General features: G+C 35.3%; 1 protein-coding gene across 2 annotated transcripts in view; it reads left to right on the forward strand.

Moving 5' to 3' along the window:
* Positions 1–25,924, forward strand: part of WNK3 (WNK lysine deficient protein kinase 3) — a 185,130-nt gene that overhangs the window by 81,451 nt on the left and 77,755 nt on the right. For both annotated transcript variants that reach the window (XM_081794294.1, XM_081794293.1), the window contains exon 11: positions 24,486–24,550. In XM_081794294.1, coding sequence (XP_081650420.1) covers positions 24,486–24,550 — 65 coding nt within the window. The remainder of the gene's footprint in view (positions 1–24,485; positions 24,551–25,924) is intronic.

Raw genomic sequence — 25,924 nt, forward strand, 5'->3', positions numbered from 1 at the left:
CGTCCTGTTCTCAGTGACAGAAGTGTTCTTTGTTAATATTTATCATTCTTGTTGCCTAATCAGGACTTCCAAATTGATAATGAACTTGTGTTTGGTGGGTGACCTAATATCTGTTCTTATTTGTCCATTTTATTTTCCCATTTAGAAATGGACTAGGGACATAAGAGACAGGAAGTGAATCATGAATTCAGATATGCCAATTGTGGTTTTGATCATTTTATCAAATAATATGGAAAACCACTTATTCTGATAATTATTTATTGCTAAGGTCAGCATTTCTTACTTCCTCTAGTGTGATGTGTTAGTAGTAGTGAATTAGTACTTCCAGTGGTTAAGATTGATTTCATTTGACATTGTGGTCTAATCAAGTATCCATTTAGATGGTTTAATTTTCAAGCTCTTGAAGAGAAATATTAAACCTCAGCATTTTATATGCAGTTGCATCCCTGCTCAGTATGTTTCGATATCACTTTGCTTTTCTACCACAGTATTTGCATTATTTTTTCTTTTTTAAAAATATTTTTCCAGTTACTTTAATTATATGAGTAACATGCCAATATATACTTATGGTAAAAATTTAAAACAATACAGAGAAGCCTCATTTGATCCACCCATATCCTTGTTCCTTCCGTTGTCAGATTGGTGTATATTCTTTCAGATCTTTTTCAGTGTAGTTACATATATAGATATGTACACTTAGACCTTACACAACATTGTTTTCTGGTTTGGTCTTTCAGCACATAAAAGATATCCTACTGTATATGTCACTTTGTACTTTTTTAACTTAATTATGTGTCTTGGAAATATATCTTTATTATTACATATAGGTATACTGGATTTCATTTAATTTTTATTTAATTGCTCCATAGTATTCATTAGTAAGACTACACTGAAGTTTGTTTAGCTGTTCATCCTGCTGATGAACATTTTGGCTCTTTCCAGTTTTTCACTATGTTTTAAAAATTTATTTTTATTTTATATTTATTTATTTATTTTTAATATTTATTTATTTTTGAGAGAGACAGAGTGTGAGCAGGGGAGGGTCAGAGAGAGAGGGAGACACAGAATCTGAAGCAGGCTCCAGGCTCTGAGCTGTCAGCACAGAGCCCAATGCAGGGCTCAAACCCATGAACCATGAGATCATGACCTGAGCCAAAGTCAGACACTTAACCGGCTGAGCCACCCAGGCACCCTTATTTATTTATTTAGAGAGAAGGGAAGGGGCAGAGGCGGAGAGAGAATCTTTTTTTAAAGTTTATTTACTTTGAGAGAGAGAGAAAGAGAGAGAGAGAGAGATTGCGCCTATGTGTGAGAAGGAGGGAGGGGCAGAGAGAAAGGTTAAAGAGAATCCCAGTATGGGGCTTGACATGAACTGTGAGATCATGACCTGAGACAAAATCAAGAGTCAGATGCCCAACTGACTGAGCCACCAAGGTACCCTGAGAGAGAAAGTGCGAGAATGAGAGAGAGAGAGAGGGAGGGAGGGAGGGAGAGAGAGAATCTTAAGCAGGCTCCGTACCCAGCATGGAGCCCGAGAGAGAGAGAGAGAGAGAGAGAGAGAGAGAGAGAGAGAGAATCTTAAGCAGGCTCCATACCCAGCATAGAGCCCAAGGTAGGCCCAATGTGGGGCCCAATGTGGGGCTTGATCTCACGACTGTGAGATCATGACCTGAGATGAAGTCAAGAGATGGACGCTTAACCGACTGAGCCACCGAGGCGCCCCCAGTTTTTCACTATTTTAACTAATATTATAGTGAACAAAGTGGATCATACTAGAATAGACACTGAGGCAGAATTACTAGACTATAGGTCCTATACGTTTTTTATATTAATACATATTGCCAAATTGCTTTTCCAAGGGACTAGACCAATTTAAATTCTCAGCAGCCAGTGGTACAATCTGTCAATATTTGATAATATCAGATTTTTTTTTGCTAGACTGATGAGTAAAAAGAACGTATTGTTTTAATTTATATTTCCTTGATTACTAGAGATGATGAGCGTGTCTTCATAAGTTTATTTTTAACTTTTTATTTTGAAATGATTTTAGATTCACATAGTGTTTGCCAAAATAGTACAGAGAGTTCCTGTGTACCCCTCCACTCAGCTTTCCCCAATATTAACATCTTATATAACCATAGTGCAATCATCAAAACCAGGAAATTGACAGTGTATGATACTATTAATTAAACAAAAAACCTTATTTGGATTTTAACAGTTATCACATGCACTCATTTATTTTGTGTGTATCTGTAGTTCTGTAAATTTATTTCATGTATAGATTTGTGTAGCAATCTCCACAATCAGAATGCAGAACAGTTCCTTCACTCAGAAAAACTCCTTTGAGCTATCCATTTATAATCATACCCTCTTCCACCTCTAACCCCTGGCAATCACTAATCTGTTCCCCATCAAGATCATTTTCTCCTTTGGAGACTATCGTATCAATGAAACTATACAATGTGTAACCTTTTGAAAGTGACTTGAGATCCATTCCAGTTGTTATGTGTATCACTAGTTGGTTACTTTTTATTGTTGAATACTATTCCCTTACATAGCTACACCATAGTTTGTTTACTTCTTCATTTGTTTATTGAATATTCATTTTTTTGCTTGCAAATGTTATTTGCCTATTTGTCTGAGAACTTTCTCTTTTTCTTTTTGATTTCTTTATATGTTCTAATACTAATTCTTTGTTAAATATAGTGCAATTACTTTCTTTCAGTGTGTCCTAATTTGCTTATAGTGTCCTTTGTCACCCAGAAGCTTTTATTTTTTATAAGATCAAATCTATTCACCACTTTTTTTTCCTTTTGGATTTTGCAGCTTGCTTAGGAAGGCTCAGTGTAAAATATTCTTCTATATTTTCTTCTAATACTCTAAAATTTTTTCTTTGTTTAGCTCTATGTTCCATTTTGAATTTTTTAAATGTTTTTATTTACTTTTGAGAGAGAGAAAGGGAGGAATACAGAGAGAGAGAGAGAACGAATGAACAAACATGAGCAGAGGAGAGGCAGAGAGAGAGGGAGACACAGAATCTGAAGCAGGCTCTGGGCTCTGAGCTGTCAGCACAGAGCCCAATGCAAGGCTTGAACTCACAAACCGTGAGATCATGACCTGAGCCGAAGTCAGGCACTTAACCGACTGGGCCATCCAGGTGCCCTTCTATATTCCATTTTGATTTTGAGTTTTTTTGTGGACTATCTGAAGTAAAGATCTAGTGTTTTTTCAAAATGAATAGATATCTGTCCCAACATATTTATCATTATCCCAACTGTTTGTCATTTCCACACTGATCTGAAATGGTATCTTTATCATATCTGAAATTACTATACATACTTGACTCATTTCTCAATTCTCTTTTGTTCCTTTGACTTTTATCTATTCTTATACCAATACTCTAGTGTTTTTAACGACTTTATTTGTAAGAAATTAAAGATTTTTCTTTGATTTACTCTTAGATAAAACTTGTTTTAAATGATTGTTAATTTTGAATTGGATACATTTTTATTGTTAATATATGTATTTATGGCATTGTAGTCAGACCACACTGTCTACTTATTGGAATTTGATATTTCTTTTTTTTTTCTCTGTGTGCTAAAGATTTATATTTTCCATTCTGGGATGTGTATTCCAAGTTTTGTCTATATTTATTACATTATGCTTCTTAATTATAATATTAAAATTCTCTATATCCTTTCTTTTTTGTCCAATTCTTTCACTTTCTGAGAAAAAGCGTTGAAGTATCCGACTATAATTGTGGATTTCTCCATTTCTTTTTTTTTTTTTTTAATTTGTTTATTTAAATTTGTTCATATAAATTTGTTTATTAGTTAACATACAGTGTAGTATTGGTTTCAGTAGAAGAACCCAGTGATTCATCACTTATATACAACACGCAGTGCTCATATCAACAAGTGCCTTCCTTAATGCCCGTCGCCTGTTTAGCCCATTCCACCACCCTCCTCCCCTCCAGCAACCCCCAGTTTGTTCTCTGTATTTAAGAGTCTCTTATGGTTTGCCTCCCTTTCTATGTTTCTCTTGTTTTTCCTTCCCTTCCTCTATGTTCATCTGTTGTGTTTCTTAAATTTCACACGAGTTAAATCATGTCTTTCTCTGACTGACTTATTTTGCTTAGCATAATACATTCCAGTTCCATCCATGTTGTTGCAAATTGCAAGATTTCATTCTTTTTGATCACCGAGTAATATGCCACTGCAATTATACACAACACATCTTCTTTATCCATTTATCAGGTGATGGACATTTGGGCTCTTTCCATAATTTGGCTACTGTTGATAGTGCTGCTATAAAGAGTGGGGTGCATGTGCCCCTTCAAATCAGCATTTTTGTATCTTTTGGATAAATAGGAGTGCAATTGCTGGGTCACAGCGGAGCTCTATTTTTAGTTTTTTGAGGAACTTCCATACTGTTTTCCAGAGTGGCTGCACCAGTTTGCATTCCCACCAGCAGTAGAAGAGGGTTCCCCTTTCTCCTCATCCTCACCAACATCTGTTGTTTCCTGAATTGTTATTTTTAGCCATTCTACACAGATGTGAAGTGGTATCTCATTGTGGTTTTCATTTGTATTTCTCTGATGATGAGTGACGTTGAGCATCTTTTCATGTGTCTGCTCTGGAAAAATGTCTATTCATGTCTTCTGCAAATTTCTTCAGTTTATTATTTGATTTTTGGGTGTTGAGTTTGGTAAGTTCTTTATAGATTTTGGGTACTGACCCTTTATCCAATGTCATTTGCAAATATCTTCTCCCATTCTGTCGGTTGCCTTTTAGTTTTGCTGATTGGTTCCTTTGATGGGCAGATGCTTTGTATCTTGATGAGGTTCCAATAGTTCATTTTTACTTTTATCTCTTTTGCCTTCGAGACATGTCTAGAAAGAAGTTGCTCCTGCCGAGATCAAAGAGGTTCCTGCCTCTTTTCTCCTATAGGATTTTGATGGTTTCCTGTCTCATATTTAGATCTTTCATACATTTTGAATTTATTTCTGTGCATGATGTAAGAAAGTGGTCTAGTTTCATTCTTCTGCATGTCACTGTTGAGTTTTCCCAGCACCATTAGAAACTGAAGAAACTGTCCATTTTTCCATTGGATACTCTTTCTTGCTTTGTCAAAGATAAGTTGGCCACATATTTGTGGGTCTATTTCTGGGTTCTGTATTCTGTTCCATTGATCTATGTTTCTGTTTTTGTGCCAGTACTCTACTGTCTTGATGATTACAGCTTTGTAATACAGCTTGATGATTATAGCTTTGTAATATAGCTGCGTTTTTTCTTTGGCATGCTGCTGGGATTCAAAACCCAAAGTTTTATGGGAATGCAAGCTGGTCCAGCCACTCTGGAAAACAGTATGGAGGTTCCTCAAAAAACTACAAATAGAACTACCCTACAACCCAGCAATTGCACTACTAGGCATTTATCCAAGAGATACAGGTGTGCTGTTTCAAAGGGACACATGCACCCCCATGTTTATAGCAGCACTATCAACAATAGCCAAAGTATGGAAAGAGCCCAAATGTCTGTCGATGGATGAATGGATAAAGAAAATATGGTGTATTTATATATATATATAGGAGATATAGGTGTATTTATATATATATATAGGAGATATAGGTGATATATAGGTGATATAGGAGATATATATAAATATATATATATTTATATATATATATAGGAGATATAGGTGTATTTATATATATATATAAGAAAATGTGGTGTATATAAATATATATATATATTTATATATAATTTATATATTAATTATATATAAATATTATATATTATATATACACACAAATATATATTATACACACACAATGGAATATTACTTGGCAATCAAAAAGAATGAAATCTTGCCATTTGCAATGACATGGATGGAACTGGAGGGTATTATGCTAAGTGAAATTAGTAAGTCAGAGAAAGACAAAAATCATATGACTTCACTCATGAGGACTTTAAGAGACAAAACAGATGAACATAAGGGAAGGGAAACAATAGTATAAAAACAGGGAGGGGGACAAAACAGAAGAGACTCATAAATATGGAGAACAAACTGAGGGTTACAAGAGGGGTTGTGGGGGGGGATGGGCTAAATGGGTAAGGGGCACTAAGGAATCTACTCCTGAAATCATTGTTGCACTGTATGCTAACTAATTTGGATATAAATTTTAAAAAATAAAAAATAAAACAAATTAAAAAAAAAAAAACCAAAGTTTAAAGGATGGCATGGTGCGGATCTACTCCCCGCATCTGCCCTGCTGATGAAAGGCCTTGGCTGGCACCTACAAAGTCATTTGTCCTTGGGGAGACAATAAACCCTCTTCCAAAAGTACTCCAAGAATGGGACTTTTCTCTCCCAGTAAACCCCAGAGATCTCTACACCTTGCTATGTATTCTGGGACCAGCTCCCTCCTCCCCAGGAGCATGTCACGGCTCCACTTGGAGAAAGTCTCCACAATCTCAGAGTTTGAGCTCTAAAAGCTGTTTGCAAAAAAGAACTGGGACACTCAATACTTTCTGCTTCCCATTCTGTGGTCTAGAGTGGTTTTTCTCTTGTGCTAACTCGATGCCACACTTTCTCAACCCCTCTCTATTTCTCTCCCTTTTGTCTCCATCAAAAGGTTTCCCTCCCCTCTGTGGCTCTCCCTCCCCTCTGTTTTTCTCTCCCCCAGTTCACATCCACATACCTAGCACCTGCCAAGCTGTCTCTCTACAACTGTGGAGATCCTTGTGCCAGTCCGCAGATCGATTTCCTGGGTGTTCCAAGTAATCTGACCTCAATACAGCTCTGTTTGAGGGACAAGGATAGCCCAGTGTCCCCCTCCTTCTCCACCATCTTAACTTCTCCATTTCTTCTTATTGTGAGTCCTAATTCCTTAATCCTAAAAGTTTCTGGATACTGAAAGGATTTTCCTATATTTGTTGCCAAAATTCATTTGGTGGCAAACTTGACCTGAACCAATGAGACTACCAATAGTGTTTCTGTTTTTAAAAGCAGACACATTCTGGAGCGACTGGGTGGCTCAGTCGGTTGAGCATCTGACTTCAGCTCAGGTCATGATCTCACAGTTTGTGGGTTCGAGCCCCGTGTTGGGCTCTGTGCTGACCACTTGCTCAGAGCCTGGAGCCTGCTTCAGATTCTGTGTCTCCTTCTGTCTCTGCCCCCCCCCCCCCCCCCCCCGCTCATGTTTTGTCTCACTCTGTTTCTCAAAAGAAATAAATGTAAAAAAAAAATTAAAACAAATAAAATAAAAGCATACACATTCATTTATATTAAGGATTACATAATTGGTATGTGTAAGAACCCCTTGTACAACAGGACTGAATGCTGCTAAATTTTTCATTAGTTAACCTGTATTCTTGAATTAAAATATTTACAATGAAATCTTTATGATATATGCAAGGATATTAAGAACACCTATATACCAAATACTCTAGAAATGAAAAAATTACCATATTTACTGTCCTCTGGATATACCTGTATTTTTTTGCAAGATTTAAAACTTCATTTAAATAGTACCCTAGCATATGTATTCTTCTGTATTTTTTTAAATTCAATATGGATTATGAGATTATTATGAGATTTACCCATGTTCACATATGTAGCTCTACTTTCTTCATTTTCCTTTTCTCCCATTGATGTGCATGTGAGTTTTTCCCATTAATTTGCTTATTTCCATGTTCCTGACTCATTCCTTTGGGATAGAATATATGTTATTAATTTTATGGTTGCTAAATCTCCTCCCATGTTTAGTCTTTTTTTTTTTTTTTTTGGCTTTTGCTTTATATTTAAAATGAAGGTCTAGTTGATCGGCATTGGTAGCTGATTTGGGCTTCTTCAATTAAAGTGTGTAAACTTTGTGACTTCTAGGTTAACAATGCCTCATCCCACATCTAATGAATGCCTGCACTATTAGTGAGATCTTTTGTAGTTAGCTGGACATGAGTGGGATGTATAATGGATGTTCCAGAAGTTTCTCAGATTCTTCATTTTTAACTGTTCTCCAAAGAAGATTTCTTCTAAATATATGACTCCTCTTAATAACAGCAGAGGAGAAAACATTCTGGTTCAGGATACAATCTAGAATAATTGTTTGTATTTTATTGTCACTCTAATAGTTTCTTCTAATTTGGAACAATTGTTTTAGTCTTTCTTGGTCTTTTATGACCTTGATGATTTTGATGAGTGTAGACCAGTTATTTTATAGATTAGTATTCAAAATGGGTTGGTCTTATGTTTCCACATGATTAGATTCAGGTTATGCATTTTTGGCAAGAATAATATAAAGGCGATTTTTGAGTCCTTTTTAGTGTATTATATCAGGAGGCACATGGTGTCCGTTGTTTTATTACTGGTGAAATTAATTTTGATTAGTAGGTTAAGGTTCTGTCTACCAGATTTTACCACTGAAAAGTTATTATTTTTTAATTTATAATTAAGTAATATGTGAGGAGTTACTTTGAGTCTATGTTTATCATAAAACCTTTACCCACAGTTTTGGCAGCCATTATTGCCTATGATGATTATTACTATGATGATTGCCAGATAATGGTTTTCAAATTCTGTATTTATTATTTGGATTAAAGCTTTCCGTTTTCCCCATTTATTGATTGATTGATTTAAATATATAAAAGTATTTTTATTTTGTTCTATGGTTTATAACTCATGAGTATCATTATTTATTTTGATGCACCAACTATCTCAGATTAGGCTAGTGGGTTCCTCTTCAAACTTGTTTCTTTAAACTTTTGACATGTCCCCATCATTCTTTGAACTTACCTTTTCACAACAAGCGTATTCTATTCTTCTTTGCCCCAACTTCACAATTGGTCATATCTCAATGAGTTCTGGTTGAGAGAGTTTGTTTTAATGGGGATACAATCTCATAAGAGGAACAGTTTCAAAGTGAGGGAAAAATTGGTGATAATAGGAAAGAGAATGGAGAATTACTGGAGTGATGTTCTTGAGAAGGTGAGAGGAGATGAAGTTTAATTTCTAAATAGAAGAGTTGGCCTTAGCATAGGAGCCCAGACAGGTTGTCCACAATAATATGCGTGAAGGTAGAGAGTGTGGGCACAAATGATATTAGGTGAGTAGATGTGGTAGTAGGAGTTTACGGTAATTCTTTTCTTGTTTCTTTTTTATTTTCTCAGTGAAATAAAAGTATGGTCATCATCCGAGCATGAGTTTGGGAGAGAGAGAGTGTGTATTAAAAGTTTGAGGAGAGAGGAGAAGGTATAAATAAGTTTTCTAAGAGAATGGTAAAATGAGTGGTAGTAACACTTCCAGGCAGCATTAAGTACCTACCTGAAGATAATTGTTCTAAAGATTTTTTTGATTTTGGTGCTTCTCTTTTTCTAGCTTTGGTGTTTCTGAGAGGTTTGGTGATCCTGGTTTTCTAACCCAGCTCCCTCTTGAATTTTTGGCCAATCTCCATTGCTACTTACCTCTTAGCACAACAGGGGTTTGGAGGTGGATAGGATTGCCCAGTTGCTCCTTCTTTACCTTCCCATTGAATCTCTCAGATAAATTCCCCAAGGCCACTTCATGCTTCTGGTATCTACTGTGAGTAGGTTTGGTGCTTCCCAAATCACTCCTAACTTTGTAGTAGTTTTCTCCATATATGTTCCATATATGTTTGAAGCTTTGGTTTCCAATGATTTTGTTTCCCTGTGGATGTGAACTATTGTTTTCTATTCATTTGGAGATTCTCCACCATTTATGGTCTGTGGATGGCACTCGTTTTTAATTTTTCTAGGATGTTATAACTTTATTCCAGTTTTTTAAACCATCATCTTGCTTTCTAGAGTAATAGAATGAATGTATATGATCACTGTTACCATATTGATTCAGTCTCCTAGAATTTTTTTTCTGTGTGAATAATGTGGATTAACATAAGGAAAGGTAACTTAGTGATTTTTGTTGTTGCAAATGTTTAGCATTGACTACTAGGATGAGGAGTATCTTTCAGGTTTTTGTTGGTATTGTTAGAAGCAATGACCGGATTGGCCAGATTTTAGATTTTCAATGCATCAGGAGTCAATAAAATGTTTTTATATATTAATTTTTTTCACAGATAAATCTACATATTAGCATATCTGATGTGTACATTTGTAAGATTACTCTGGAAATTGTGGTTCTGACTGACATTTCCTATTTTATTACTGCTTCATAGCTGATCTCAGTGAAATCATAATGTTCAGCTCCAGTTTCTTAAATCAGGAAAGTAATGTCTTTACACTTTATTCTTGATGATTTTAATTCTAACTATAGTATGTTTAAGACCCAAAAAGATAGTTACTGAAGATATTAGTGCCTTTGAGATGTTTACTTTGTCTCTGGTTACATTTCTGTTTTTCTAGTCCTTTCAAGACAGTACAGAAACTATCTGAAGAATGGACTGATGGGTATAATGCTGTTGTTAATTGGCAAAAGATTCACCATGTTCACTTTGTTCAGAAATATCCATGGGTCTAGTGTGTGTGAATGTGATTAAAACAGTAGGTTTATGGGGCACCTGGGTGGCTTAGTCGGTTAAACATCTGACTTCAGCTCAGGTCATGATCTCATGGCTCATGAGTTCAAGTCCTTCATTGGCTGTACTGACAGCTCAGAGCCTAGAGCCTGCTTCATATTCTGTGTCTCCCTCTCTGTCTGCCCCTCCCCCACTTGTGCTCTGTGTGTTCCTGTGCGTGTGTGTGTGTTTATGTCTAACTGTCTGTCAAAAATAAACATTAAAAAAACAGTAAGTTTATTCTGATAAAGACAGTTTTTTAAAAAATATAACTTATTGTCAAATTGGCTAAAGTACAGTGTGTAAAGTGTGCTCTTGGTTTTGGAGTAGACTCCTGTGGTTCATCGCATTACATACAACACCCAGTGCTCATCCCAACAAATGCCCTCCGCAATGCGCATCACCCATTTTACCCTCTCACCCACCCCCACCCCCCCCATCAATCCTCAGTTTGTTCTCTGTATTTAAGAGTCTCTTATGGTTTGCCTCCCTCCCTCTCTGTTTATAGCTATTTTTCCCTTTCCCTTCCCCCGTGGTCTTATGTTAAGTTTCTCAAGATCCACATATGAGTGAAAATATAAGATATCTGTTGGTAAGGACAGTTTTAATATATTGAGACCAGTTTCCAAGGCATTCGAAAGGAGTAAATCTTACAGTTAGGGAGCTGACATTGAGGACCTACAATGTATCAAGCAGTGTCATCTCATTTATTCTTCATTCTAACTTCCTCTATAAAGTAGTTAATTCCATTAAATGAAAATGTATAAAAATTGAGAAGTAATGTTAGTCTGGTTTCTCTAGAGAGAGAGATTCTGGATCTAGGATATTAGACCATTTATGTAAAAATGCTAGTTAGCACAATATTTTATTTATGTGAAATTACTTTATTCTAACTGAAGGAAAACTGGTCTAAACAGTCGGTGCATTTACTGAATGTTGTCAAAAAATGTTCTCAAAAGACACATATTGCTTAGGATGTCTTCGGAATGTAGAAGCTGGTAATGATAAGGACATTAGTCATTTGGATTGATTTACAGGGACATTATTTGGCCTTCTCCGTTTTGCAATATAAATTAGTTGGGATATTGAGGATATTGACAGGATGGGAACCTTTCAAGTAGCTCTCATTCTCCAGGAAGGAGCCAATCTCTAAAATAGAAGCACAGTTGAAATCTGCCAACTTGGGAAGTTGGTGGAATGAGCTAAAAGACTGATTATCTGTGGATTACTAATAAAGTTATGTGAGGGAAAGGCAAACTGTTCTTTAGTGGGGATAGCAATGATGAAGTATATTTATTTTATCATAGTATACATGTTAGCATTCTCAGTTTTTTAACTGTGCATTCAGTTTTAAAACATAGTTTTAACAATTTGGACTTAATACTGATACTGGTTTTGGTATGCAACACCAGTTTTTTTTTTCAAGTTTTTATTTAAATTCCAGTTAGTTAACATAGCACAATATTAGTTTCAGATGTAGGATTTAGTGATTCATCACTTACATACAACACTCAGTGCTTATCACAAGAAGCGCCTTCCTTAATGCCCATCACCCACTTAACCCATCTCCCCACCTATCTCCTTTCTGGTAAACCATCAGTTTTTTTCTCTATAGTTAAGAGTCTGTTTCTTTTTTTCTTAGTGTTTATTTTGAGAGAGAGGTCATGCTCACAAGTGGGGAAGAGGCAGAGAGAGGGAGAGAGAGAATCCCAAGCATGCTCTACACCATTAGCACAGAGTCAGATATGGGGCTTTTGAACTCCTGAACCGTGAGATCATGACCCAAGCCAAAATCAAGAGTCAGACGCTTTACCAACTGTAAAGCTTTACCACACAGGTGCCCCAAGAGTCTATTTCTTGATTTGTCTTCTTTCCTTTGCTCATTTGTTTTGTCTGTCAGATTCTACATATGAGAGAAATCTTATGGTATTTGTCTTTCTCTGACTTAATTGTTTCACTTAGCATTATACTCTCAGATGTCAAGATTTCATTCATTTTTCTGGCTGAATAATATTCTGCTGCATATATATACCGTATATTCTTTGTCGTTCATTAGTTGACAGACACTTGGGCTGTTTCCATGATTTGGCTATTGTAAATAATGCTGCTATAAACATAGAGGTGCGTGTATCCCTTTGAATTAGTGTTTTTGTATATTTTGGATAAATACCCAGTAGTGTGATTACTGGGTTATGGGTAGTGCTGTTTTTAGCTTTTTGAAGAATCTCCATACTGTTTTCCACAGTGACTGCACCAGTTTGCATTACCACCAACAGTGAAAGTGAGTTTCTTTTTCTCCACCTCCTCACCAATACTTGTTGTTTCTTGAATTTTTGATTTTAGCCATTGTGCCGGATGTGAGGTGATACTGTAATTTTGATTTGTATTTCCCTAATGATAAGTGATGTTGAGCATTTTTTCTTGTGTCTGTTGGTTATCTGGGATGTCTTCTTTGGAGAAATACCCGTTTATTTCTTATGCCCATTTTTAGTTATTTATTTTATTTGTTTATTTTTATTTTGGCAAGTTTTTATTTATTTTTATTTTTTTAATATGAAATTTACTGTCAAATTGGTTTCCATACAACACCCAGTGCTCATCCCAAAAGGTGGCCTCCTCAATACCCATCACCCACCCTCCCCTCCCTTCCACCCCCCCCATCAACCCTCAGTTTGTTCTCAGTTTTTAAGAGTCTCTTATGTTTTGGCTCCCTCCCTCTCTAACCATTTTTTTCTTCCCCTCCCCCATGGTCTTCTGTTAAGTTTCTCAGGATCCATGTAAGAGTGAAAACATTTGTAGCAACATGGATGGAACTGGAGAGTGTTATGCTAAGTGAAATAAGTCATACAGAGAAAGATAGATACCATATGTTTTCACTCTTATGTGGATCCTGAGAATCTTATTCCCATTTTTAAATTGGATTATTTGTTTTCTGGGTGTTGAGTTGTATAAGTTCTTTATATATTTTGGATATTGACCCTTTATTGGATACATCATTTGCAAATATCTTCTCCTATTACATAGGTTGCCTTTCAGTTTTGTTGATTGTTTCCTTTGCTGTACAGAAGCTTTTTATTTTGATGAAGTCCCAATAATTTATTTCTGCTTTTGTTTCCCTTGCCTCAGGAGACATATCTAGAAAAAGGTTGCTAGAGCCAATGTCGGAGACATTACTGCCTGTGCTCTTTTCTAGGATATTTATGGTTTCAGGTCTCATATATAGGCCTTTAATCTATTTCAAACTTATTTTTATGCATGGTGAAAGAAAGTGGTCCAGTTTCATTCTTTTGCATGTAGCTGTCCAGTTTTTCCAACACCATTTGTTGAAGAGGCTGTTTTTTTCCCATTGGATTCTTTACTGCTATTGTTGAAGATTAACTGATCATATAGCTGTGGGTTTATTTCTGGGCTTTCTATTCTGTTCCATTGATCTATGTGTCTGTTTTTGTGCCAGTACCATACTGTTTTCATTACTGCAGCTTTGTAATATAACTTGAAGTCTAGAATTGTGATACCTCCAGCTTTGCTTTCCTTTTTCAAAATTACTTTGGCTATTTGTGGTCTTTTGTGATTCCATATAAATTTTAGGATATTTTGTTCTAGTTCTGTGAAAAATGCTAGTGGTATTTCGATAGAGATTGCATTAAATACATAGATTGCTTTGGGTAGTTTAGGAATTTTAATAATATTTTTCTTCCAGTCCATGACCATGGGATATCTCCATTTCTTTCTGTCCTCTTCAATTTCTGTCATCAGTGTTTTACAGTTTTCAGAGTACAGGTCTTTACTTCTGATTAGGTTTATTCCTAGGTATCATTATTTTTGGTGCAGTGGTAAATGTGGTTTTCTTGATTTCTCTTTTTGCTGCTTCATTATTAGTGTATACAAATGCAACAGATTTCTGCACATTGATTTTGTATCCTGTGACTTTACTGAATTCATTTATCAGTTCTAGCAATTTTGGTAGAGTTTTAGGGTTTTCTGTGTATAATAATGTCATTTGTCAATAGTGAAAGTTTTACTTCTGAAAATAGCTTTTTGAAAATAACTTTTCTTCTTATACTTTTTAGAAATTACAGCAAAGTATAAAGTTAAAATTACTGGTTAACTCACCTCTCAGAAATGAACCTTTGTAGTTTTCTAGACATTTTTCCATACAAACACATACACAAAATATTTTTTAGTATTTTATCAGAATTGGATCATACCAGCTTTTAAAAAGATTTCTTCTTTTTTTAACTATTTTTTAATGTTTATTTATTTTTGAGAGAGAGAGAGAGATAGCAGGGGAAGGGCAGAGAGAGAAGGAGACACAGAATCTGAAGCAGGCTCTAGGCTCTGAGCTGTCAGCACAGAGCCTGACATGGGGCCCAAACCCACGAACCGTGAGATCATGACCTGAGCTGAAGTCGGATGCTTAACTGACTGAGCCACCTAGGTCCCCCAAAGATTTCTTATTTTTATTAAAGTATATAAAGCATATATACATTAAAGTACCCTAATCTAAATCTAACGTACCCTAATTGAAGAATTTTCACGTATCTATTCCCCCACTAAATGCAAGTGAAGATAGAGTACATTTTCAGCCCCCTAGAAGATTCACTAAGATCCACCCACATTGTTGCATGTATCATTAGTTTGTTTTTTGTGCTTTGAGTTGTACTATTATAGATTATGCCACAGTTCAGTTTTCAATTCTTCTATTGATGTACATTAAGATTGGTTCTCCTTTTTGACTCTTAAAAATAAACAGCTGTGAATGTTCCTGTATGTTTTATTGTTGGACACATGCACTCATTTCTCTTGTGTCTGTATATAGGTGTAAGATTGCTGGGTCACAGGATAAAAGTATATTTAACTATACTAAATAATACTACACAGTTTTCCAAGTAGTTGTGTCAAAATACATTCCTACCCGGGTGCCTAGGTGGTTCAGTCAGTTAAGCATCCAGCTTCGGCTCAGGTCATGATCTCATGGTTCATGAGTTTGAGCCCTGCATTGGGCTCTCTGCTGTCAGCGCAGAGCCTGCTTCAGATCCTGTGTCCCCTCTCTCTCTGCCCCTCCCCTGGTAGTTCTCTCTCTCTCTCTTTCAAAAATAAATAAACATTAAAAAATATATTCCTACCAGCAATGTATGAATGTTCCAGTTATTTTACATCCTTATCACCACTTAGCATTACCTGTATGTTAAATTTTAGCCATTCTGGTAGATGTGATGTAGTATATATTGTGCTTTTAACTTGCATTTCTCTGATAAGTAACAATCTTGTGCACTTTCTCATGTAATTCTTAGACGTTCAAATATCTTCTTTTGTGAAGTGCCTAGTCAAATTTTGGTGGGGAGGGTAGTTGTCTTTTTTTTAGTCTGCTTTAATATTGAACATTTCTTTAGCCTTTCTTTGTTTTTCTTGACAGTGTTGAAAAGCACAGGCCAGTTTTTTGTAGAATACCCTTCAGTTTATGTTTATTTGAAGTTTTCTCATGATTAGATTCAAATCATAGATTTTTGGCAGGAATACCATGTAAGTGACATCTCTATATTAGGAGCCATGCCAGTTTGTCCCAAAATTTGTGATATTAACTTTTATTACATGGTTCAAGCAGGGCCTGCCAGGCTTCTCCACTATAAAGTTGCCATTTTCCCCTTTATAATTTATGAGTTATTTATAGGGAGCTGTTTTGAGACTATGTAACATCATCAAAACTTTCACCCACTAGTTTATGTATCTATTGATATTCTAATTTCATCATTCCTCTTTATGTTTATTAGCTGTCCCTTCTCATTTATTTGTTTATTTGTGTAAGTGTGTACTTATGGGGCCTTATATTATTTACTAAGTTGTGATATAATATTATCATTATTTATTTTGATGGTTAAAGTACCCCAGATTTGGTTAATAGGCACCCATTCAAGGTAGATGTGGTGTCCTTTTGACATGTCCTTGTTATTCTTTTTTAAAAAAAAATTTAATGTTTATTTTTGAGGGTGGGGAGGAGGGGCAGAGAGAGAGACACACACACAGAATCCAAAGCAAGCTCCAGGCTCTCTGCTAACAGCAGAGAGCCAGATGTGGGGCTCAAACTCACGAACTGTGTATTCATGACCTGAGCCAAAGTCGATCACCTAACCGACTGAGCCACCCAGGTGCCCCAACATGTTCTTGTTATTCTTTTGAGTACTTCTTTATTTTCTGGCACGGTATGGTATTTCAGGCTCATTTTGTACTTTCCCTGCCCCTCCTCTGGAATCAGTCATTTTTCCATGGAGCCCTAATTCCTTTCAGTGGGCAATGTAATTTAGAAACTAAAATATGGATGTTGGCTGTGTTTTGTGTTACTTGGGGGTTATAGTTTCCAGGGTTCTCAGCACACAGACCAGAATGTGTGTGTGTGTGTGTGTGTGTGTGTGTGTGTGTGTGTGTGTTTCGTATGGATACTTCCAGCCCACTTTACTTTTGACTTTGTGTTCTAGGAAAGAACTTTTTGTTTTTGTTTGTTTTTGCCATGCTTCTTTCAGTATATATCCAACATCTCTATTTGGTTATACAATGGGCATTTCAAATTCAATGTGTCCAAAATCAAACACTTTTTTTATACTCCCCTCCGACCACTGCCCTAAGGCTGTTCTTTCCACAGTTGTCCCCATCTCAGCAAATGGAAACTCTTTCTTGTTACTCAAGACATATATTTGTGGTTATCTTTTACTCTTCTCTTTTTCTCAAATGTCACTTGAAATCATCAGAAAGTCTTTTGGCTTTTCCTTTAAAATATATCTACAACCTGACTACTTCTCACTTCCATCATTATCATGATGGCCTAATCTCTCTTACTTGAATGATTACAGTAGCCTAATTGTTGTCCTTCCTTCTGCCTTTGCTCCTTTATAACCCTTTTCTCATTCTAAGAAGCAGAATGATCCTTTTATTTATTTATTTTTTAAATATGAAATTTATTGTCAAATTGGTTTCCATACAACACCCAGTGCTCATCCCAACAGGTGCCCTCCTCAATGCCCATCACCCACCCTCCCCTCCCTCCCACCCCCATCAACCTTCAGTTTATTCTCAGTTTTTAAGAGTGTCTTATGGTTTGTCTCCCTCCCTAACTTTTTTTTCCTTCCCCTCCCCCATAGTCCTTTGTTAAGTCTCTCAAAATGCAAGTCATATCATGTCTCAAAACCCTACCCAAAACCTTCTATTGCCCATATCACTCATAGTAAAAATACCAATACTTAATGGCATGAAAGCCCTATAGGATCTGGCCTCCCCTGCCCAACTCTCTGACTTCATGCAGATTTTCTTTGACTTCTGTTGTCTTTTCAAATGGTGATTAAGTCATTTCACAGATCTACAGTTTAAGGACAAGGGTATGTACACTGTTTATTAACAGACATTGATCTATAGTTCGCTAATAAGGTATGGTTTACTTTTACCCCCATAGTGTGTTTTCTAATGCTTGTAATAATCAAATATGGTAAAGACTGCAGTCTTCAACATGTATACCTACCAAAATTTTTCCTTTCTGCATCCTTGCTGATTTGGTTTTACTTGTAGGGACTCTACCTCCCAGAATGCTAAATGGTTCAGTTAGTCCTCTCCTTTTTATCTCCAATATGCATTCTCACTCCTTTCAGTTTTTTTTTTTTTTAAACAGGGTTAGTTTCTGCCTCCAAATAGCTGTAGAAACTTGGAGGGCTGCAACAAGAGCAGTGCCTTATCAATTTGCTGGTTGGTACAGACCCTTGATAACTCAACTGACAGCACATAATACAGGGAAAGTATGACATATAAGTCTACTTTCAGTTAGTTTCCCTTTCATGAGGTGCTCTCTAGGGAGGCCCTGGAGTGAAGCCTAGGTAAATTTTTTTTTTAATCTAGTTCTACCTGCCTTATAATTAATAAAACTTCCTCCTAGTTTCTATCACTCTTGTTTGTCAGTTTTTGTGGTGCCGGTATGTTTTCATCTTTTTTTCCTTGCCTGTTTAATAGTCTGTGTGTCTTGATGTGAGTTTGTCCATGGAAATGTGCTGTGGATCATTTCTTTCTTTTTTTCATGTTTGTTTATTTTTGAGAGAGAGAGAGAGAGAGAGAGACACCACAAGTGGGGAGGGGCAGAGAGAGAGGGAGACACAGAATCCGAAGCAGGCTCTAGGCTCTGAGCTCCCAGCACAGAGCCCGACACAGGGCTCGAACTCATGAACCCTGAGATCATGACCTGAGCCAAAGTCTGATGTTTAACTGACTGAGCCACCCAGGTGCCCTGGATCATTTATTTTTTTATGGTAAATTTCATTTCTTGGAATCTTGGCTTGGCCAGGAATTCGGCTTGGATAAACAATGACTTTATAGATGAAGCATTCTTTTTAAGTATAAAAATATGGAAGTGGACATACACAGTGATAATTTTTTTAATTAGACAAAAATTTCACTGTTAAACAGGTATATGCATCATAAATATAGGCTTGAACCAGTTTGTATCTTGAGTTAGACCTGAGTTTGAACAGTGTCTCTGAATTATTTACTGTATGATTTGAGGAAAGGTATTTATTTTAGCTCTGATTGTTTTCATTTGTAAAATGACATTTTAAAATGCTTGTCTTGCATTTGCAACTTTGAAATGTAAAAAATAAGATGGATTGATGGATATACATGTGATATGCAATTATACTAAAATGCTATAGACTGTGAGTGGTAGATACATGGGTTTTCACTGAACAATTATTCAACTTCTCTGTATGATGTAAAAAAAATGCCTATCTTGCAGGCTCATTAGGTTTAGATGAGATATATGTAAGAAGTGCCTGGCATGTAGTAAGTGCTTAGTAAATAGCAGTTATTAAAAAATAAAAAGCACTTCATAGGAGAGGCATGTTTTGTAGCATTGATAATACAAGATAGTTTATGAAATTTTTAGATGTTTCTTTTCTTGTTTTTTGTTTTCTTTTTCTTCTTCTGTCTCCCCTCCTCCCTTTGTCTCCTTCTCTTCTCCTTCCCTTGAGATTATAAACTGCATCCAGGGCTGAGAATCACTGGTGGGAGGAGGGCAAATAATGACAAAGTAAGTTAAGGAGAAAGGATTAGGAACTAACGAAACTTAACAGAAAAGCCTCTGTGGTATGCACAAGGGGTCTCTGCTCCTCAGTACTGTCTGGAGTTATTTATCTATTCATTAATTTCCTTTTACTGACTCAATTTTTGCTTCTATCACTTACAGCCTCAGCTTGCTCATTTGTAAAATGAAGATAGCAATACTTACTGCTCAGAGTTGTCATAAGGGTTTAAGTAAGTTTAAATAATGTATATGAAGTGCTTAGCACTTAATAAATGCTTAATATTGATTGGTTTGTTGCTATAATAAAAATAAAAGCAATGAAAATATTATAATAGTGAAAGACAATTACTGAGTGAGCATCTATTCCTATTTCAGGTGTTGGTTAGGTGCTGGGAATATTGTGATAAATTTTAGAGATATGGTCTTTCCCTCAAATAGCTCACAGCATATCCCAGGTGAGAAAGACCTAGAAACAAGTGTAAGAAATGTCAAAATAGAGAGGAGAGCATGGTATGGCTCATGGAATCCACGCCTAGCTTTGCTTTTCATTTTGGCCTTGTCCTCATTCTGCATGTGTCCAGATGTACTTCAGTATTATTGAATTTTACTAGAAAATTATCAAAGTCTTAGACATCAAAATTATGAAAGTCTCATTAAGAAAGGGGATTGGTGCCTGTCTCTCATTGGATTTTAAGGTGGGCGTTAGTTGAGAAATAAGCACAAAGTACCATTTCTTGACTTTCTTTTCCTCCTCCAACCTAGTCAGTCAACCCATACTGAGGTTTTTTCCTGGACAAATTAGATTAGCTTCTAAATATAGGTTAGATATTTAGCTCTTTAACATAATTACTGTTTAAAAACACTAAAAGCAAATACTTTGGCAATCAGAATTCTTTTTTGTACACACAAGATCCGACAAAATGTATCCAACTTAAATGGTTGTATTAAAGAAATTTTAAAAGAATTATATTGAGACCCAGCAAGATGGAACACTGACATGGTGCCTTGATGCATAAATCTAGAGGCAAAGAGTATGGATTAAGTAAAGAGAAACAAGACATAGTTACTGTGACAGCAATCTGGGATGATATTTTATAACCACGTGTTAATTATTAACAGGATTATTAATGCTACTTTGTGTCCTCAGAATCATGGCTAATAGTCGGTTCATCTGTCTTTTCATATGATAGCTTCAAATCAAGTTCTCTCATAATATTTTGAGGAGTTTCAAAACTAATATATACAAATAGATGCTGGGCTATTTTTTTAGATGTCTTTCAGATTTAATTAAATGTTCCATTTTTACTTTTGTCTAAAATGACCATAATGTTGTGTATTGAAGTAATGGAAACCTGCCCTGTGTTTACCAGATTTGAGGGTTGATAAATCTGTAAAAAGTTGAATTTATTTTTTTCTTATTACCAAAGAAGATGAATATAGATAAGCTTAACACCTTGTCATATATTCTTCCAGACCATTTTATATACTTAAACATACATGTAATTTTAATGTAACTATAGTATACATACTCTTTTATAGTTTTTTCTCACTTATAAGATAACCTATATATCTGTCACTGATAAGATAACATGTAAAATACAATTATTTATTTAATGGAGCAAATAAAGGAAACAAGTGTCTAAATTTTTTGCTCTTTGCAATTATATTCTGTGTTGTGAGGAACATTCTTGTAGCTAAATCATGCTGTCTACTCTTAATTATTTCCTTTGTATACATTTTTAATTATTGGGCAAATTTCTAGAAATGTAATTGCTACATGTTTGTAAGACTTATGCATTGATTGTCAAATTACTTTTCAAAAAGGACTAACCAGTTTACAATCCCACCAGTGGTTTATGAAAATACCGATTTTCCTGTACGCTTAGTATTTGATATCCTTTGAAAGTTTTAAATTATAAAATGTATGTAGTAACATCATAAAAAGTAGTAAGATTGGGAAAAATCACTAGAATGCTATTTCTTTGACATGGCAGTGATTATATTTGTTATAGTATTCCCGGCTTTTGACACATGTGTAAGTGGTTGTATTTACATATACAGTTTTGTTTTCTACTTTTTTCATTCATTGGCAAGTGATTTTCCCTGCCTTTACTTGGCTTTCACAATTCTAGTATTTATTGGCCACACAATAGTACAATAAATATTCATATTTACTTAACTCTTCCCCTATTCCTGAACAACTAATTTGCTGCCAATTTTTATTATGTATAATAGCACAATAAAAACACAGAGGTATCTATCATTTATTGAATATTTACTATGAAACAAACTTTATACTATGTACTTTTTTCTTCCTTTGTATTATTTCCTTAGGATTTGTGTCCAGGATTCGTAATAATGGATCATGAACATTTTTATGGCACAGCCTTTCTTCTTATGTCAGTATTTTCTTTCTTATTTCTTTCTGCCTTAAAACATTATTCGAAGCCTAAAATGTGCCAGACACTGTGGTAAGTGGTAAGAGGAACTGAGAATACAAAGATAGCAGAGTCCTTGGAGTCAGACATTAAACATATATGATAAAGAGGGACATGATAAAAGGCATTGCTGGATGACGGTCCATCGATTTATTATTTGGTTGGTCATTCTGTCCATCCATTCATCCATCCATCTATCCATTTATGCACACATGATTTTCCCTGTGAAGCATGGGAGAACTAGTTGCAGATATGATGCCCTTTTACTCCTAAATATTTCAGTATAAGAATAAGGACATTTTTTAACCACAATACAATGACAAAATTCAAGGAATTTAATATAAATATATTATTATTACTTAAACCATTGTCCACATCAAAATTTCACCAATTGTCCAATTAATGTCCATGTAGGCAATTTTGCTCCCTTGATTTAAAATCTAATTGAAGATCATGCATTGCCTTTACTTGTGTTGTCTCTCTTGTCTCCTTTAATCTAGAACAGTTCCTCAGCTTTTCTTTGTCTTTTATAACATTGATATTTTTTTGAAGACTAAAGATTGGTTATTTTGTAGAATGTCCTTCAATTTGAGTTTGTTTGAAATTTCCTCTTGTTCAGATTCAGATGATGCATTTTTGTCAGGAATACTATATAAGCAATGTGTTCTTTGCACATCATATCATATTAGGAAGTATGTGATGTCAGTTTGTCCCACTATTGCTGAGGTTAAATCTGATTCCTTATTTAAGATGGGGCCTGCTATATACTGTATAGTTTTCTAGTATAAAGTGACACTTGCTATATGCTGTATGGTTTTCTAGTATAAAGTGACACTTGCTATATGCTGTATGGTTTTCTAGTATAAAGTGACCCTTTTTGTTGCTTTTATAATTAATCAGTAATCTGTGGGGAGATATTCTGAATCTATGTAACTTTTACCCACCTGTTTTATCATCCATTGATGATTTTATGATTTCATCATTCCTTGTGTTTATTAGTTGCCTTGTGCTGCAAAGACTTTGTATCAGTATAAACTCATGTATTTTTATTTTATTGAATGGGTTATATTCCGGTTACTATCATTATTTATTTTGATGTCCAAATCGTCCCATATTTGGACAGTGGGAACCCCTTCAAGCTGACTCCTATATATTTTTGATATGTTCCCATCATTCTTTGAGCAGTTCTTTATTTTTTGGCATAACAAGATGATCCAGCTTCATCTTGTACTTTCTTTGCCCCAGTGTTGGAAGTGGTCATTTCTCTAGGAAACCTTCATCCCTTATTGTTTAGAAAACAAGATATGAGATAAGGTATATGTTTTTTTATTTTTAAAATATTTCTTAATGTTTATTTTTGAGAGAGAGAGAGAGTGATCAGGGGAGGGGCAGAGAGAGAAGGAGACAGAGGATCCAAAGCAGGCTCTGTGCTGACAGTAGAGAACCCAATGTGGGGCTTGAACTCATGAATCGTGAGATCATTACCTGAGCCGAAGTCTGACACTTAACTGACTGAGCCATCCAGGCATATTTTTTTTAAAGAGTACCCAAAGCGATTTTGCTGGACTATCTGGAACCTACGATGATAGAAGCTTCTTATATAAAGGAGTCCCATCCATAGAATGGACAGGACTGAGGAGGAGTTGAAATAGACCAGGAAGATGAAGGAACATGAGTAGAGTCACAGCATATGGAAGAGCCCAACTCATTCAAAGGAGCTACAGTTCAGTGTGTCTTCAAGTAGAGGAGTCTAGAGAATGTGGCAGGGACCAGTTCACTGAGGACTTTGCCATCCAAAGGAACTTAACCTTATTTATAGGGAACCATCATAGACGGTTTAAACTTGGTAGGGCAGACATCAGTTTTGGTAGATTTGCATTTTAAGGTCACTGGGCTATCACCAGTGGCAGTACATAGGATGGATTAGATAAATGTTTAAAATTTTTTTTCCAACATAGTTGGCATTTTCCTTCTTAGATGGCTTAAGCTTTTCTCCTAGAAGCCAGTATTGCAGCTGCTGATACTAACACCTCAAAGGGATAGTTGTCAGCAGTTTAGTGTAAAGAGAGTGAGAAAGAGCCAGAACATGCAATAAGTGAAAGTTTGATTCATTTATTCATCTATTTGTGAAATGGTAGCAACTCTCCCTTTTAGTACTGGTTTTCCCATCAGGCCTGGAAGCTGAATGTTGATGTTCTCCATTGAAAAATAACACAAACAAAGGTATATAAAAGAATGCTATCTTTTTTAGTGGAAAATCTTAATGAATATGAATACTGCTACATTTTATTTTTCTTTGTCTTTGGTAATAACATCAAACATTCCATAATGTGGACATTCTACCTAGTTTGTGAGTTAACTAAAATATGAAATGTAAAAACCATGTTTTTTGAAATAATAGCAGATTGCATTTTTAGCTTGAAGCCTGCTGTTATAACAAGTTTTATTTCTGTACTATTTACAGCCTATATCCCAGGCAGTTGGAGTTGAACAACAAGCAACTGTTCTAAAACCAGATTTAGTTAGAAGGTGAGTATCTTCAAATTAATACCATGAAAACAATGAGTATTTTGAAGTATTTGCACTCAGTAGGTGTGTAGAGTATCTTGATTCAAGAAGCTTCTGTGTTCTTATATTTGTATGTTCAATAAAAATAGTAGGTATTATTTTTACTTTTTTATGTTAATGATCATATGGATTTTTAATTTAGTGACTGTGTTTTCTTGTTCTCATTATTATAATATTCTGTTCTTAAGAAAAGCTTATAAGGGTTAAAAAAAAGAAAAATGGAATAGTATAATGTAGAGTAAAATTCCAGCTAATCTAAAGAAATAAATTACAACCAGGTATATAATTGTGTTATTATTTGGTAGTTGTAAATTAATATTTTATCTGTATTGTTCAGATTAATTTTTATTGATCTCGCTTCAGGTTCACTGATTTTTTTCCTTTGTCCTATTCATTCTGCTATTGTGCCAATTCAATAAGGTTTTTATTTCTATGATTGTACTTTTGTTCCAGTTTTATGGAGAAATAGTGGACATACCTAACTGTATAAGTTTAAGGGATACACCATGCTGGTTTAATTTACATTTACATTATGAAATGGTTACCTCAGTAGGTTCAAATAACATCCATCTCATATAAATACAATAAAAAGAAAAAAAGAAAGAAGGGAAAAATTTTTCTCATTGTGGTGAGAACTCACAGGATTTCCTTTCTTAACAGCTTTTCTATATATCACACAACAGTGTTAACAATAGTCATCATGTTGTACATTACACCCCCAGTACTTATTTATTTTATAACTGGACATTTGTACCTTTTGACTACCAACTTCCAATTTCCCCTCCCCTCACCCTCTGCCTCTGAAAACCTCTAATCTCTTTTTCTGTGAATTTATGTGGATTTTTTTTTTGTTGTATTTTGGTTTTTGGTTATTTTTAGATTCCACTTATGAGATTATACAGCATTTATCTCTCTCTCTGACTTATTTCACTTAACATAATGCCTTCAGAGTCCATTGATGTTGTTGCAAATGGTAGGATTTCCCCTTTTTATGGCTGAATAATATTCTTGTGTGTGTGTGTGTGTGTACACCACAATTTCTTTATATATTCATCCATCTGGACAGTTAGGTTGTTTCCATGTTCTGTGTCTTGGCTATTGTAAATAATGCTATGAACACAGGGGTGCAGATTATCTTTTGGAGTTAGTGTTTTTGTTTTTTGGGGATATATTCCCCAAAGTCAAATTGCCGAATCATATACTAGTTCCATTTTTTAAAATTTTTTGTTGATCTTCCATACTGTTTTTCATAGTGGCTGTACCAGTTTACAACCCCACTAACTGCACAACAGTTCTCTTTTCTCCACATTCTTGCCAGCATTTTTTATCTTGTCT

Source organism: Panthera onca, chromosome X, assembly GCF_046562875.1.
Source record: "Panthera onca isolate mPanOnc1 chromosome X, mPanOnc1 haplotype 2, whole genome shotgun sequence".
Lineage (NCBI taxonomy): Eukaryota > Metazoa > Chordata > Mammalia > Carnivora > Felidae > Panthera > Panthera onca.